This window comes from Rhipicephalus sanguineus, chromosome 10 (assembly GCF_013339695.2).
Source record: "Rhipicephalus sanguineus isolate Rsan-2018 chromosome 10, BIME_Rsan_1.4, whole genome shotgun sequence".
Classification (NCBI taxonomy): Eukaryota; Metazoa; Arthropoda; class Arachnida; order Ixodida; family Ixodidae; genus Rhipicephalus; species Rhipicephalus sanguineus.
Genome location: NC_051185.1, coordinates 85,716,404 through 85,731,806, shown reverse-complemented (window position 1 = coordinate 85,731,806; position 15,403 = coordinate 85,716,404). Strand labels below are relative to the sequence as shown.

The 15,403-nt window shown below is 46.9% G+C and overlaps 1 protein-coding gene across 1 annotated transcript in view; it reads right to left on the bottom strand.

Moving 5' to 3' along the window:
* Positions 1 to 11,134: 11,134 nt before the first annotated feature.
* LOC119372206 (P protein-like) overlaps positions 11,135 to 15,403 on the bottom strand; it is a 48,537-nt gene continuing 44,268 nt past the window's right edge. The window contains 2 exon segments of the mRNA XM_037642683.2: positions 11,135 to 11,668; positions 12,261 to 12,354. Of these exon segments, the coding sequence (XP_037498611.1) occupies positions 11,581 to 11,668; positions 12,261 to 12,354 (182 nt within the window). The 3' untranslated portion in view covers positions 11,135 to 11,580.

The window sequence follows — 15,403 nt, the reverse complement described above, 5'->3', positions numbered from 1 at the left end:
ATAAAAGTACAATCGTGGCTAGGGCGGCTAGATGTTTTAACGCGGTAGCATTACTCGGGCACGCCCGAAGAAAAACCCGTTCTTTTTTCAAAATTAGAAATAACTACATTTTCCCGCATTCATTCCCGCAAAAACTTCGGTAAATTTGTTTTAGTGCCATAATAGTCTCGCTAATTCGAGTTGATGACAACATTAATCCCTATGGGTACCTGCCAGGGAATGGAAATTTCTTCGTTAGGTCGGGAAACTCGTAAAATCGAGTTTCGTTAGACCGAGTTTTAACTGTATATGTAATCTCACTGCGACAGAAGCATGAATTATGACGGGTACGCATATTGGTATATAAGAGGGGAAGTTGGGAAATAACTCACGGCCTCTCCGTCATCCGCCTCGAGACGCCTGATCTTGAAGATGGCGAAGGCGGTCGCCGCTGCGGCGAAAACAAGCGCGAGGGACATCAGTGCCAGCAGCCTCGGCAACGTGACCTGAAGAATCCTTGGTGCGGTAGGCATCCAGCCTTTCAGTCGAATCCTGGGGCTCATCGCTCTGGCTTTCCGTCGAACTGGTCTTCGTCGCCGAGGCACTATGCCAGCCCCTGAAGAACACATTTCGATATTGACCAGGTATAGACTATATGTAGCTTATATAGGTGATGGGATTTACTGGATATAGGTTTACTGCGCGCAAACGACGTGCATATATCGTGAAAAAAGGTAAGGCTTTCAGACACGCACGCAACTAGGAGGGAAGTAGACAGCACATACGCCGACTGATGAAGTGAATAGCGCGCTTTGGGAAAAAAGGGAGGTAGAATCATCTGTGCATGTTCAGGAAAGTCAGCGCCAGCTTGACAATCAGGCACACGTGCTGGTCTACGCGAGAGTTAAGTGTTTAGGCAGTTCGTTTATCGTGTATGCAAGGTTAATCGAATGCTGAATAACGTGTGTGCTTTGAAGTTTTGGGGACATCTGTGCGTGGCGCCATCTCTCAGCGGCAGCAGCGCCGTCCTTCTGTAACTGAATGGGAAAGAGGGGGAAAGAGTCATATCTGACGAAAAAAAAAACTACTAACCAAAATGGACTCCCGGTTATATGCAGCAGAGACCCACTGGAAGATTTTGGTAAATTTAAGTATCGCACTACAAATTGTGTGGCTTCGCAGGACAATCAAACACCGCCACGGAGGAAAGAGGACTGAGGAGGGGCCCTGACGTCACTCTCGGTGAAGCTTCGGCGAAGCCGGAAGTCGGCCATATTGACTGAGCCGATTATCTTCTCTTGTTTGGGTGCGAACAGCGCAGTATAAACCACGTCGCTCTCCCATGCTCGATTGGGGTGCGCAACGCGCTTGCCGTGGCGATCCGAAACCAACTGAACGGAATTCAACACGCTGGGCCAGCGTGATAACGCTAGCGAAATAATTTCGTGCGAGTATTCTGTTCTTGCGCTGAAAGTTTATATGAGCATTGCAAATTAAACCGTAATATCTTGCTTTTATTAGCTTATGTGAAAAAAAAAATGATTTATCGGACTACCCAAATTATTGTTCCTATGACCAAGCGCCAGCAATTTGGGTAGGCTTTTTTAAACACTTTAATTGTATGCTGCTGTCTTTGTTTTCCTCTGTTAGGGCTTTCAGCCACAATGCGAGCTAGACGCGGCGATAGCATACGTATCAAGTCCGCGCAATCTCACAGCACCTAAGAATGCTCAGCGATGACCGGCAGAACTTGTACTTCACGTACCGTACGTACATTCCGGCATATAGATCCATGGGTAAACCAACGGCGGTTTACGAGCATAAACACATGTTTTGTTCATGGCTTGAGGAATCGCTTTAACTTACTGAACAAGCCGGCCATGCAACCGGGAAATCTGGCGAGCAACAGCTCACCTACAAGGAAGCAAGCACAAGAGTACGCCGCGATCTAGATACACTGACTACGACGTGCGGTGTCAATGTATTTACGACATCTATTCACGCACTGTACAGAAAACACGAAAACATGATCGGCTGTGCGCCGCCATCTATGTTTGCATTCCGTCGCTCACGCGGCGCCCGGTCACCTGCCCGTGTTCCACGTAAAAGCTCACCAGCGCCATCATTATGCCACCGCTGACCTTGTACACGGTGCGCGCGTGCGAATGACACTTTAACGCGGTTACTCTAATTCCGAGACTACATGTGCACTGCTAGAAGCGAACATCGTACGCATAACAGAAAAGGTGTTTTAATACGCACAAGCAAGTTGTTACTGTAAACATGTCGAACACGAAGCTATACATATGTGATGTCCTCATTTCATCTTGCGAGGCGCAAATGTTTCGTCCACTGTCACAAGCAGGAACATTACACAACCGTCACTGACCTGCAAGGCGTTCGTCGTGGTTCGTTTCTATCAGTGGCTCCGTTCTGTCATGGTGCCCGATTTCGCTAAGCACTTCAAATACTTCATCCTGCTTCATCCGCTGCACGGTACGTGATACGCTCTCGTTCCACGCACTGTTGAGACCCCGTGACTACCAACAGGTTTTGTAAACGTTCCTTGGTACAATAACCACCGGTTGAACACTGCGTAGCTAACGCTGCACCAAAGAATTACACCATGTCCCGCTAAAGGGGACCATGAGGCGATGCGAAGCCGGAGCACTTGCACGATCGCATTCCGTTAGCGTTCGTTGGGCATGCTACAGACCTCGGGCATGCGCCTCGCGTCGTGGAACTCGAAGAGGAACACTACGCGCGTCGTCTATTCCCTCTAGCCTGGCCGCTAATTCTCACAGGGCGAGCGGGGGACGCGGTCGACAGGCGCGCGAGAGGGGGGCAGCGTAGGAGAGGAGAGAGAGAGGGAGGGGCCGCCCATGCGCTGGCGCTCATCGCGGCGCTGCGAAGGAGAGAATTTCGGCATGTCGAGCCCGCATTTCAGAGGAGTCAACCGAAGCAAGCGCTGGACTGAACACGCGCAGCGCTGTACCACTTGAAGGAGAGGAGACTAGAGGAGGAGAGTAGCGCATGCGCCGCGAGAGCAGAAGCGAGAACGCAGGAGAAGCGCAAGCAGGCGCTGGTAGATAAGTGGAGAGGGTAACGCGCAACTCTTGGAGAGAGGGAAGGAGGAGAGTTGCGCATGCGTGGTGTGAGTGCGGACTACCAGGCCAACGCCGCGGGAGATACCCCTGAGCATGAGATGCTTCGCATCTGAAACGAATTTTGTCCGCCACGGTTCGTTACGAGGCCTACGGAAGCGCACATGCCGCCGCGGCTACACCAACTACACTGCACAACACGACGGGACACGTAACCATAGCAAGGCACCATTGTGCCCAGTGGATATGGCCGCTAAGACGTCATTTCCTCCGCACTTTTCTCCCAGCGCGCGGGCTGGGCGGGGTCCTCTTTTGAGTTCTTTCCTTCCTCCGTGAACACATATCATTAGAAACGCATGGTGCCCCATTGTAAAATATAAACACTATGGGAATCCGCGCGGTCTGTATTGCAAAACTAATTTTACCATAATGTTCAAATAAGTATCTGCTGTTTAAAGAACCGACAGTCGTTTTTGGTAAATAGCTTTTGTTCGTCAGATATAGTTTTTTTTTTCGCATATTTCCCACTCAGTTACGGCAGGCCCCCGCTGTCACCGACTACAGATAGTGAGTGCTACGTGCACATCTCCCCAAATTCCTGGTTGTGCACTAACTATCTATATATGCGAAGCCTCAAGCATTCCGCGCATCATTTGTTCTTGCGTTGGGAGAAAACTGCGAAATGATTCGTCAAATTTTGCCGTTCGCTTTGAATGCCGATAATGCAGCAAAGAATTAGTTGGCGATCCTTCAGGTCAGACAACGACCTTTTACGCTCCATTAATGTCTGTTTCGCCTTATAGGCAACGCGTGATGCATGCAGTGATGAATGACGGGGGCTGACCATTTTTGAGCATGCGCAGATAAGGTTTGTGTCTACCTTGTATTACGCCAAAGTGGATCTTTTGAGGCGATAGTAGGCGCTTCTGATGTGTGACACACTATCCCTGTGTCCATGTCCGCAAGCCTTACCTTCTCCAAAGATGACCCGCTTAGACTGCGGCTATGAAGCCATTCCTGCCAGCATTACCTTAACCCATATATCTCCAGTGTCCTACATATAGGACGCTTTTTTGATGCACTCTAACATCGCTATTTCTTTAGCTGATGACTAGCGCCATCTACAGCACATCAAGCAGGCCCCATTCTCAACGTATGCAAGCCCAGACATTCCTTGCTTTTCATGCTGCCGCGTGGCGACCACTTTCTCCGAGCAAACGCGTGCTTTGTGTGAAAGACGTCATGGATAGGAAGAAGTGCAATGTCGGTGTGCACGCGAAATGCTTCAAGGCTTACCACGCCCGCACATAGCACCCCTAATGCCCAGTGTCCTATACGTGTTAGGCGGCTTGAAAAACAGTGTTGCGTTTACGTGGCAGTAAATAAAGAACTTGTGCTTTCTTTGAGGGTAGAAGTAGACCTTTTGTGAAAAAAAATATTTGTTTTGTCAATGTTTCTGTGTTTGGGCATATATGGGTTAATAGTTGCTTCAGCTTTGGGAAGGGCTATGCGCTGTCGAATGAGATAGACCTGATCGCACGTTTTGATGAAAACACGTTCAACAGCTCAGTAGTCAGGCGTTCGAGATATATGAACTGAACTAACAAGACACAATTGGATACGCGACAATACTTACACTCCTCGAATGCCGCTAGCTGAGAAAAGGTGGTCCCGAATCGATTGCATGCTTGCTTCGGTTGGGGATGCGCTCCTTGTTCTTGTCCGAAATATATGGCACCTGCCCACTACGGCAACGGCTGACGCCTTGCTTTCTTGCTTGTTCCTCAAACCTTGCTACTACCCACTAATAGGAGACTGGCCAAGAGGAGGAGGAGGAATAAACTTTATTAGGAAAACCAGCCAAGAAGCCGGCGGTTAATGTAAATGAAAACATTGCGTGAAAGGCAAGCAAGTGGCAAAGCCACATTTCTTTTTTGTAAATAAGATAATGTAATTTTAGTGACACGGAAAAAAAATAAAATAAAATATTGAAGATTTCTACGAATAAAATATTATAATTCATAATACACGGTCAAAGAAACTTTTTTTCGTTTTAACCCGAAGCAAAAAAAATTACAGGCACATTGCACTAAGTCACGCAAAGCTTCGCACAGCGAAGCAGGGACCCATCGCCGCTTGTAGTCCCCGTCGACCGACACGTCTATTTTCGAGATGCGCGGCTTGCTCATCGGGACTACGCAGCTAGGCTAGGCACTATAGAGCTGAGGTTGCGCGCGATGTCTTCGTCGGTGGGCGTGGCTTAGGTACTGCGCATGCGCTGCTTGGCCATGCGGTGCGGTAACTGGTCACTAGACGACGCGATGCTTGCATCCTCTTTCTTTCTATCTTTCTTTTTCTATCTTTACTTCTTTTTCCCTCTTTGATTGATGTTCTCTGTCTCTCTTTCTTTTATGCCCTTCAGGCACAGTGTCCCGCATACGTGGACACAAATTGTTTTTGCGTGTTCAGTCGATAAGTTGTCACGAAAGAGCAAGAAACACGCACATATGAATTAATTAAACGCTCGTCGTATTCAGTGTGCTTTCACATTGCTTTAACGGTGCAGCGTGTTCCTGCAGAAAATCCGTTTTCTGAAGGCATTACGATATTTGACGAGTAGGCTAGCGTGTTACGTTCCGGAAGCAACGTCAAAAATATAATTTTCGTTGGCTCACAGTGAATACAACCAGTATCAAATTGCACACGTATTTCAAATCTGTCTTTTCATTCTTTTCGTGATAGTGTAGAGCACGAGTCACTTCAGAATGAACTTATATTTATTTAGACTGTAATTACAAGTAATTACTGAAAATGTGCATTTCGACATATTACCATATTCTCTCCCTTGCAATACAATATAGAATGCCTCACAAGTAATTTGTGAAGGTTGGACGCATCTACAGGCATTGCAGGAATTGTGTTAACCCATGTAATATAGCGTTGCAGAACATAAATAACAACCAGTCATCACACTACGCTAATTAGGCTACGAGTGTGTGGTTTAATGCTTCCCACCCACTGCAAAGTCTCAGCCATAATCCTTCATTGTCATCAGCCACATACATCATCAACAAAGTCCACATAATACCTTACAGATGTGTAGCGGGTACCTCGCTTATCTGCAGAAAGACGGTTAATGGCGTACTGGGTGCTGTCCTACTTCAAAAAAAAAAATAAGGATTCATGGCGTAGTCAATAACTTGCGGAAAGTAAAAAGTTCAAACACAGTTGGCCTTGCCCCAACACGAAGCTGCGCTCAGAATTCGCATTATGCAGTAGCGTAATCGTCGGTGAATTTTTTCTGTCTGCATTTCATTCTCTCTTTCTCAATTTTTCTGCGCTACGCTTTACGCTCTCCCCTCCTCCTTATCATCATATCTCTCATCCTCACGCTCACTTTTCTTTCCCATCTGCTTGCTACGCAATACTCTAGGCTTCTAAAGCAACTTCGAGCCGCGGGACTGCTCTTATCGCAACTGGGGGCATCCACGGCCACAACACTGCCGCCCCCGCTTCCGCGCACGAGCAGAGCTCTCGGATTGCATCTGTGATGCGTCACAATGTGACTATTGCTGACAAGCAGTGCTCTGGGCCGAATGACGAGCGCATGCGCGCACGTGTTTCTGCCGCCGCTGCCGCTGGCAAATCCGGCGACAAACCGCCATCGCGGGCAGCGTCTGCCCCCAGTAACGCATAGCTCGGCCGCGCGAGCGTCGCGCCCAAACATGAGCTTGGTATCCCTGTACAAGGCTATGTGATGCTCTGCTAGCCTTCCTGGAAGCAGAGTGGTTAAGACGCTAGCCTTCGGATGGAGGGTACGCGGGTTCGAATCCCGCCTCGTTGATGACTCTTTTCGCCAAGAAATTTGGTCTTTCTTTATATATTTCTTTCTCTTTCTGTTTGTTTCTCTCTTTTCTTTTTTTTTGTCTCTCTGTACTCTTTCTCGGGTAGCCGCACAGTGGCACGTACCCGTTAAGATGATGATATGATGATGATGCAAACTTTATGTGGTTCCCAAGAATACGCAGGAGACTGATGGTTTCTGCGATCGACTCACAAGCAACGATTTGTTAAACAGTTTCGCTGTTAGTAATGGTTACCAATGAATTAACAAGGTAATCTCTTTGTGTAACCCAGGAAGTCGCAGAACGCCCGCAACGTTCCTCTTACTATATTCCAATGAAGCAGCCTGAAAGGAAAGAATATTTACAGGTACTCGTGGGGTTAGAAAGACTTTTTGAAGGAAATGTCGAAGTGTTCTTTTTCTTGATTTTTGGCTTCATGGGAGTTCAAAAGAAAGATGTGTAAGTGAAAAAGTCATAATATCATTGGAAGTACAAAATTCAAATGAGTAACATAACAGCCTTGCTGTGAATAAAAAAAAATGCGGACTTTGCATTCAGCGCAAATGCAGTCTTCTCTATATTTCTTTTTGAACTGAAGAAATGTTTTCTTTTACTCTCGCTGCACTTAAGGACCGGTAACGCAAATAAACAAGTGAGGTAACCACGCTCGTATTGACTTCTACGTGAAACAAACGTGCAATGACCACTTTGAAATTTCGTCCCGTTGGGAAGCTTTCATCAAAAATTCACAAAAAATTACAAGGAATATTTAAGTTCTCGTAAAGATGGGCGCTTTCTACGCCCACATAACAAAATTTAGTCTAGTGTGACTAAGTCCTTGGGTTAAAATTAATCACTTTTGCACTCTCTTCCCAATATTTGGAGTGCTTGACAATTATTGATATCGCATTTTAGACAAAGAAATCTAGAATATATCTTCGAAGATGTAACCCAAGCTTTTGTAATGCGTATCGTGGTAGCAAAAAAACATGGTTGATCCCTCCGTTATAGGAATCGGAATAACACGAAAGTAAAACGTGCCCTTATAGAAGTAACTGAATGTTTACTGTAAATTGATATAAGAGAGTTTGCACAATGTATGCTGATGTCTGACAGCTATAGCACCGTTTAACGTGGATACACGCACTTTGATGCTTGGTGGTACATCTCCATGCCGACGACTAACATCCATGTTCAATGATTAAACAAACGCTTGTGGTAGCTGTAGTAGTTAACGGTGAAAGCGTAATCTTGAACCAGTTGTGATAGCCGAAGAGCGTCGCATATTGGTCGCAGATCTTGGTCGCCATCCTGCGGGCATGTTAATATGTGATTGAACACCACGGCCACACTAGATGGAAACGCAAAGCGCGTCGTGCCGCTCCGGTAGCCCGGCAGCAATTCTTCTCGGGGCGAGCGCGTACGCGGGGAACGCGGTCTGACAGCCAGGTGAGGCAGACGCGCGTCGCAGAGCTATTTTAGTTTGATTAGCGTGATGCTATGAACGACGGCCGACGCTTTTACGACGCTTGCGTTAAGGTCGCCACCTCGCGATGTGTTAAGGCATTGACAAAATTGTACTTTTATTGAAAACGCGCCGAATGGGACGAACGTGTAACGCGTTGCTGGTACTAATCGCGGAAGCCACAGTAATGATGATTTACTCTACTTTGCCGCTCCCAGAGGGCGACACCACCCCGCCGACCGGGAGAGTGGTAGCTATAAAAGGTACGTTTGTAAAGCTTCTAGAGTCTGTGAACGTGGCGCAGTGGATAGCGCGCCCCGCATCTGTTGTTGCGGACCCAGCGGTCGTGGGTTCGATGCCCGTTGACGCAACGTTTTCTTTGCCATCTGATCGTGTACATTTTTGACGTCATTTCCGTGACGGAAATACGTCACTAAAATCTTGGTGGACCCCGGCATAAAACACTTTCGTGTTAATATAAAAACAAATTTAGTTCAAAATTTTTTTTCTTGCCTCCTTCTATAGTGTGCATTAAAGACTAGTACTATTAAAGTTCACGTAACTATACCCGGCCCCCCTTCCTTCTACTCTACGTGGAGTATTATCTGCGCAAAATTGATCGTTGTTAATTGAATGGTTAACCGAAGTCGCGAGAGGTGGCTTATCACGTTGGAAGCAGTGCCTTGTGTAGACGCATTTTTGCATGTGTACTTCACCCGCACCCGAAGAGAGGCTCCCTCAAGGGATGGAGGCAGCCTTCCCGTTAAAACTATATTCGCTCCACAGGAACACCTTCGATTTTTTTTTTTGGGGGGGGGGCGTAATTTGCTATTTGCGCCCTATTTGCATGCTATTTGTGCGTGACCCTTATTTACAGTAACCAAACGTGGTGTGCAGGTTCACTAATAGCCTCACCAGCAACTGAATTTTCTGAAGGCATCCACTACTGTCTACTGAACCTATTTGACCCTGCAGCCAAAAGTTTCTACGATCAATTTACGTAGCAAAACGCGTAGTCTTAGCGCGAAGAGTTTTTGTACCAAACAACAAAAGGAAGGTACACAGCAGACTCTATATATGTGGAACATTTACCGACATACTCATACCGAATTCAATTGTACAACGCAAAATACAAGACGAAAGACGAAGAAGCACACACACACAGCGCTTTCTCTCAACTGAAGCTTTATTGTGTAAGGTACAGGCGTGAGCGTGTAACGGCACGCGCAAAAAAAATGTGTTATGAGCAAAAGAAAAAGAACCCGATAGGTACCACAATCTCTTGACCAGCTGTGCGTGATATTCAGGGATTCACGCTAACATTCTACCCGAAACGTCTGTGCTGGCAGTACGTGCCCGGGCCGCAGAAGACACTATTGCCTAAACATAAGCTCATTCCAAAGTGATTAAAGATGGGTTGGCTGTATCTTTGATACGAACGGCCGTATCCAAATCATGCGTAGACACAGTGCAGAGCAGTTGTTATTCTCAGATCCAGAGACTGCAAAAAGGCAGGGCGGTCAGATTATGGAGTTACTAGGTACTGCGAGAAGGTGGCGAGATGGATCAAACAGTCCGGCCAGCGCGAAGACACAGATAAAGGTCAGGCAAGCCCCCACTGCCCCATGTTCACAAGCTGGTGCAGAACGTTAACAATGGCGCATCCAGATATGACGTGACAGCGATTCTTACGGCTCCCAAGGAGCTGGACAGTATTTGCGCGCGTGTCAAGCACATGGCAGAAGGCAAGATTAAAAAGAAAGGTGAATGTGCTGTGAAACACAGAAGCCCGTTGGTACTGTGTGCAAGAGAAGTAGTTTACAGGATCCCTTTCTCATGCGGCAATAGCTATATCGGAAAGAATGAAAGATGCGCTAATTTAAGACTACAAGAGCATGGGAAAAGAATGATCGATTATCAAACTTGGTTGCTCAGTGCAAGAAGCATCAGTGCAAGCCACTGTTTAATTGAACGCAAGTGCTACATAGGCACAGTGACACGAACAAATGACTCATCCTAGAGACTTACAATATTAACAAAAATGGGGCGTAGTGCCCAGCCAGCCGTGCATCTCCTTAAGCAATGAAGAGATTGAATTCCTGAATATCACGCACAGGCGGTGAATAGATTGGAATTCCTCTCGTGTTCTTTTATTTGCTCATAATCAATTTCCTTTGCGCATGCGGGTAACGTTCACGCTTGCATTGTATGCGATAAACCTTCAATTGAGAGTACAGCGCTGCCCGTGCGTTCATAGTCTGTCTCGTATTTCGCGTTGTGCAATTTAATTCGTTCAAGACGAACTAGCCCGGCAGTACTTTCTGTTAACATAACGAAATAAATGACCCACCGATTTGTGAACCTGATTGACGAACCACCCGAGTTTCTTGAACGGGCGCAGATCCAAGGGCGCGAGCGTTTTTCTTTGCATTTGTCACGGTAAAATTCTGTCCACGAAAGCTGGGTTAAACCAATAACCTCGTTCGCAGGAGTGCACCAGCAATTCCAGCGTAAAAAAATAGGCCTTGTTTTACGTGCCGGAGTCATGATAAAAGAGGCATGTCCTTCTACATAACTAATAATTTTGGCCAGCGGAGGTTCTTTTGAGTGCACTTAAATTTAAGTACGAGGATGTTCTTCGATTTCTCCGAGTGTTTAGTCCGCACCACTCAAATATAGCCAAAACAAAAACGACAGCAACGTTTTAAAAGAATGATATGACGAGTTCAAGTCACTAAAATTTTATTCGACAACAACTGCCAAACCTTTACAGTGGCATGGTAAATGGGCCAACATTCAATACACAAGTCTCACTAAAGAATCTGCATATACCTCAGTTGCATGCTTACATAATCGACAACATAAACATACACAGTTACTTAAATTGGGTCATAAAAAAGAGAAACCGCTTTGAAATACCAGCTTGAAAACTGTTGCTCAGAAAAAGCGGATACAAACCTGCCAAATGTCAAAACTAGCCGTCGCTGGTCGACAAAAACTTCAAGGAAAAAACGAATCAGTTAAAACGTCAACACGTGCATTCAATGCAGGAGTTACACATTCAGCTAAAAGTCAACAAGGAACCGCTCTCACAGATAAAAGTACAGCGTCCCGTAAAATACAAAGCTCGCTTTGCGAGCACGCGCACGTGCACGCATTTTGTTGGAACTATCTATCGGTGGTGAAATCAGATATCCCAGTGCAGGCCGACGTGGCATAGAAGCAGCCATGCAGTTGACAGGGCGGTTGTGAGCACCATCAGCGGGAAACCAATCCTTTAAAGAAAGAGATATGGAAGGTGAATCTTTGTACGGCATAGTTTCTGCGCTTGCGTAGAAATCAGATACAAATGATTTCATTGTTTCATAATAGCGCAAGGTGCTACAGCCCACATGAATAAAAAGGTCTCAATTTACAGCATGCGAGATTATTATATTATTGCTTATCACCGACTTCCTAAAAAAACGGTTTCTGCGCAACGATGAAGCAATGAATGAGACAGCAACGACTTACAAATTTCTACGAAAAACGATTAGCAACCCACGCCTCTAGCATCCATCCTGTCATAGCTCAACAGATTATCGGCGTAAAGAAACGTGACCGCTGTAGCGAGCGAAGCGATTTTTATTGCATATATTAATTCATCGCAAACCGAGCGGTGAGAAGAACGCGTACAAATGCAGAAGCCGTCTGCTGATCCCTGCCGAGATAAAGCGCGCGCGACCGCGCCCGGCCGGCCGCGCCCGCCGTGCAATGGATGTGTGCAACTACATCCAAATGTTTACTCTCATGAAATCTGTCCGGGGAGTTATCAAGAAATGGAACGTCTTTTAGCATTGTCTACAACTTCTACCAGGCGTGACATACCTGAAGAACTCGAAGAAACTGAACTTGTAGCCATGTTGTTCCGCAACTCCAGCGCAGACGACGTTGGCCGAGGCTCCAATGAGGGTCCCATTGCCTGCGAATAGCAGTTATTCATTTACGTTACTCACTCCAACTGTATTTTAGTATGAGCATTAGGTCAACATTGTAGTATATTAGTACTAGGTTGCAGAACGTGCTTCAAATATTAAATTTGCAACGGAAAAATTAGACGTGGCTAATAACAATGCAGCGATTCTTTAGACTTGTTAAACCAAAACACGTACTCTGCTTCAGATGTCGAGGCACCTGTAATACCTTTTTCGGCGTAGAAATGATTTAATACATTGCGTGGCGCTACAGGCACAGGCAGACGAAAGGTCGACGACCTCTTGGTCACTTGAGAGTCTACGCTGTCATGTGTCCTTCATTCTTTTAGTGTCCTTGCATTTGCGCCATGTTCAAGATGTTGAATTTGCGAAACACGTTGCGTGTTTCCACAGTTTCTGGTGACTCGTGCGTAAACTAGTGGAGAGGCATGCGCCACCGCCGCCGGGATGGCTTACTGGTTACGGTGCTCGGCTGCTGACCCGAAAGACGTGGTTTCGATCGAGCCACGGCAGTCGCATTTCGATAGAGATGTGGCAAACTTTTCCTTTTGTCTTTCAGCCGCCTCTAACACCACCTCATGCGTTAACCAGCGACTTGTCAGAAGAAGCAGAAAAAAATTCACCGCCATATCCACGAAATAAATGATGTTAGAGGAGCTTGCTCGGAGATGATCGGGTAACCCGCGAATCCTCCGTACACATTCCCCTACCGTCATATATAGACGTGACAACGTTGTTATATATGCATTACACACACAATGCTTATTTAGGGTTGGATGCAATATACATTTTGATGAATTATATGTACATTTGGATGAACTGTAAACCTTATATATACACAAGAGATGTTTTACCAAGTTCAAGAAGGGCGTCCCTCGATTAGTTCGGAGACTGGTTTCCCTTTAAATATGATTGCTTTATGGTCAGTAAAGTAGGTTGCCAAGGGATCATCGATGATGGGACGCAATGGAAAGTTCGAGAAGGCAATATCGATACAGGTGCCCCTGATGGTGGTGGGAAGTTTGCAGTCGTTCTATACGCATCGGAGAGCGTAACGTGACATGTGTTGGACTAGCCGGTCGCTTTGCTTGACGTCAACGTTCAGATCTCCGACGAGTACGAAGGGACCACGTTTGAACTCGGTGCTGTATCGATGCATTGCCTTCTCGATGTACTTGGCGACGTCTCCTTGTGACTAGTTCGTGCCAAGTACATGACCATGACTACTATCGCGGATGAGAGCTTCACAGCGGCGTGCTCCCCGTTATGGCTGCGGCTTGTTATTGGCAACGCAAGATCTTCCCGAGCTGCTGCTGCGTTGCGAGCCCGTCGCGCTGCTGCCTTGGCTGGGGTGTTCATGCTGCGGAGCGCCAAGGAAGAGTGTTCACTTAGTGAGCTCCCGGCGAAGAGAAAGGAAGCGAGCCAAACGAGAGGTGCGGCCCTCGAGCAGTCACCCAACTAGTGCTTGCGCCGAGCGAGGTATGTACCGATGATAATGATTTGAGACTGATCCCTTATGTGGCGGCGCGCCATCTAGTGAGCGTTCTTGAAATCACCGGAGAGAGCGCAGCTGCGCTCCTGGCGGGACCAATGAGAGGTAGTGTACGCGCCCTACACGGACTAGGCGCGAGCATAAGAAGCTTGGAGAGCAAGCTCCTAAAAGTTTGACACACCTCCATCAAAATGCGACTGCCGTGGCCGCATCACACCCACGTCTACCGGTCACGGTGCAGTCGAGCACAATGACCGGTAAGTCACCGCGGCGGCCATGGTACATGTATTTCCACTAATGGAGAAGGGCAGTGCTTTGGACTAGTTCGTCCGTCATAACACTAACTGATGCAGCGTGGAGCAAGCCTTCTTCACAAGCTTTGTTCACCAAGATAAGCGTATGGTTAAGTGAAGCACCAAAATCGAGGAGCGAAATGTGCGCGGAGGGCCGTGCCTAATTTGTGCACAGGATTCTCTTCAGACATAGTCCTTGCTATGTGGGCGAAACCAGCAGGTGTATAAACCATCGTCAGTGACAGCATGAAAAAAAATCACACCACCTCCCACTAAGGGAACCATGTGGGGATGCGAAGCAGCGCATAGGTCGACTTAAATTTCCGTTCATCACAGGTACCTTGCCCGATGTTGACGCGTTCTTGCAAATGAAGCACACCATGAATTCACTGTAGTTGCTGTTCCTGTTACTCGTCGTGAACACTTGTTGGAGCACGCCACGCGGGTTCATCGCGCGTCTGCAGAATCTCGTTCCCCGAAGCCATAACATGATTGCTGAGAGAGTGTAAGGGGGAGAAGCGACAGCGTCTTACCCAGCCTCTTACACAGGACCGAATGCGCTAGCAAGGTCTATCCAAATAGGTCGCGAAGCTTCGGGCGAAAAGCGGTTCAGATCCTATTGTCAGCGACATCAGCATGGGGAGTTATGGGAGTAGCGATTGAAGCGCGACTAGGTGTGGTGGGAAACAACACTAATAACAAAAAACCTAATTCATTCACAACAAAATAATATTTATATTTTATGACCGAGATTTATTTCAGAATAACATTGTATTTAGATCCAGTGTACAAAGAATTCATGAAAATGTATATGCATTATCAAAAATCTTCTTATAGCGCCCTCTAAAGAATGACACATGCCATTGCTCTGCGACGCAGTCCTTGTAGTGTTCGGAAAGACGCGCGTAAAGTTCGTCCTGCGGCGACACACCCCCTCAGGTGTGCTGGTGTTTCGCACTTGCATGCGTGCTGTGAATTATTGTGGTGAGAATTTGATTTTTGTGTGCGCGAAAGTTGCGATGTGCCGTTTTCATCATTGGTGAACGTGTTGGCTACGTGTTCACCGGCACGAGGCGGCTAAACATTGCACGCCGAACGCTTTCCTCGGTACTAGCGGAAACGATGTGGTGTTCCAAGGATGCAATAGCAACACGCGTACGCCTGGCGAGCCCTCTCTTCTAGATAGACACCGGGGCAACGGTTCGGAGTAGTGTGCTTGCTGGATTTTCATGGATCAGTATTCCTGCTGCC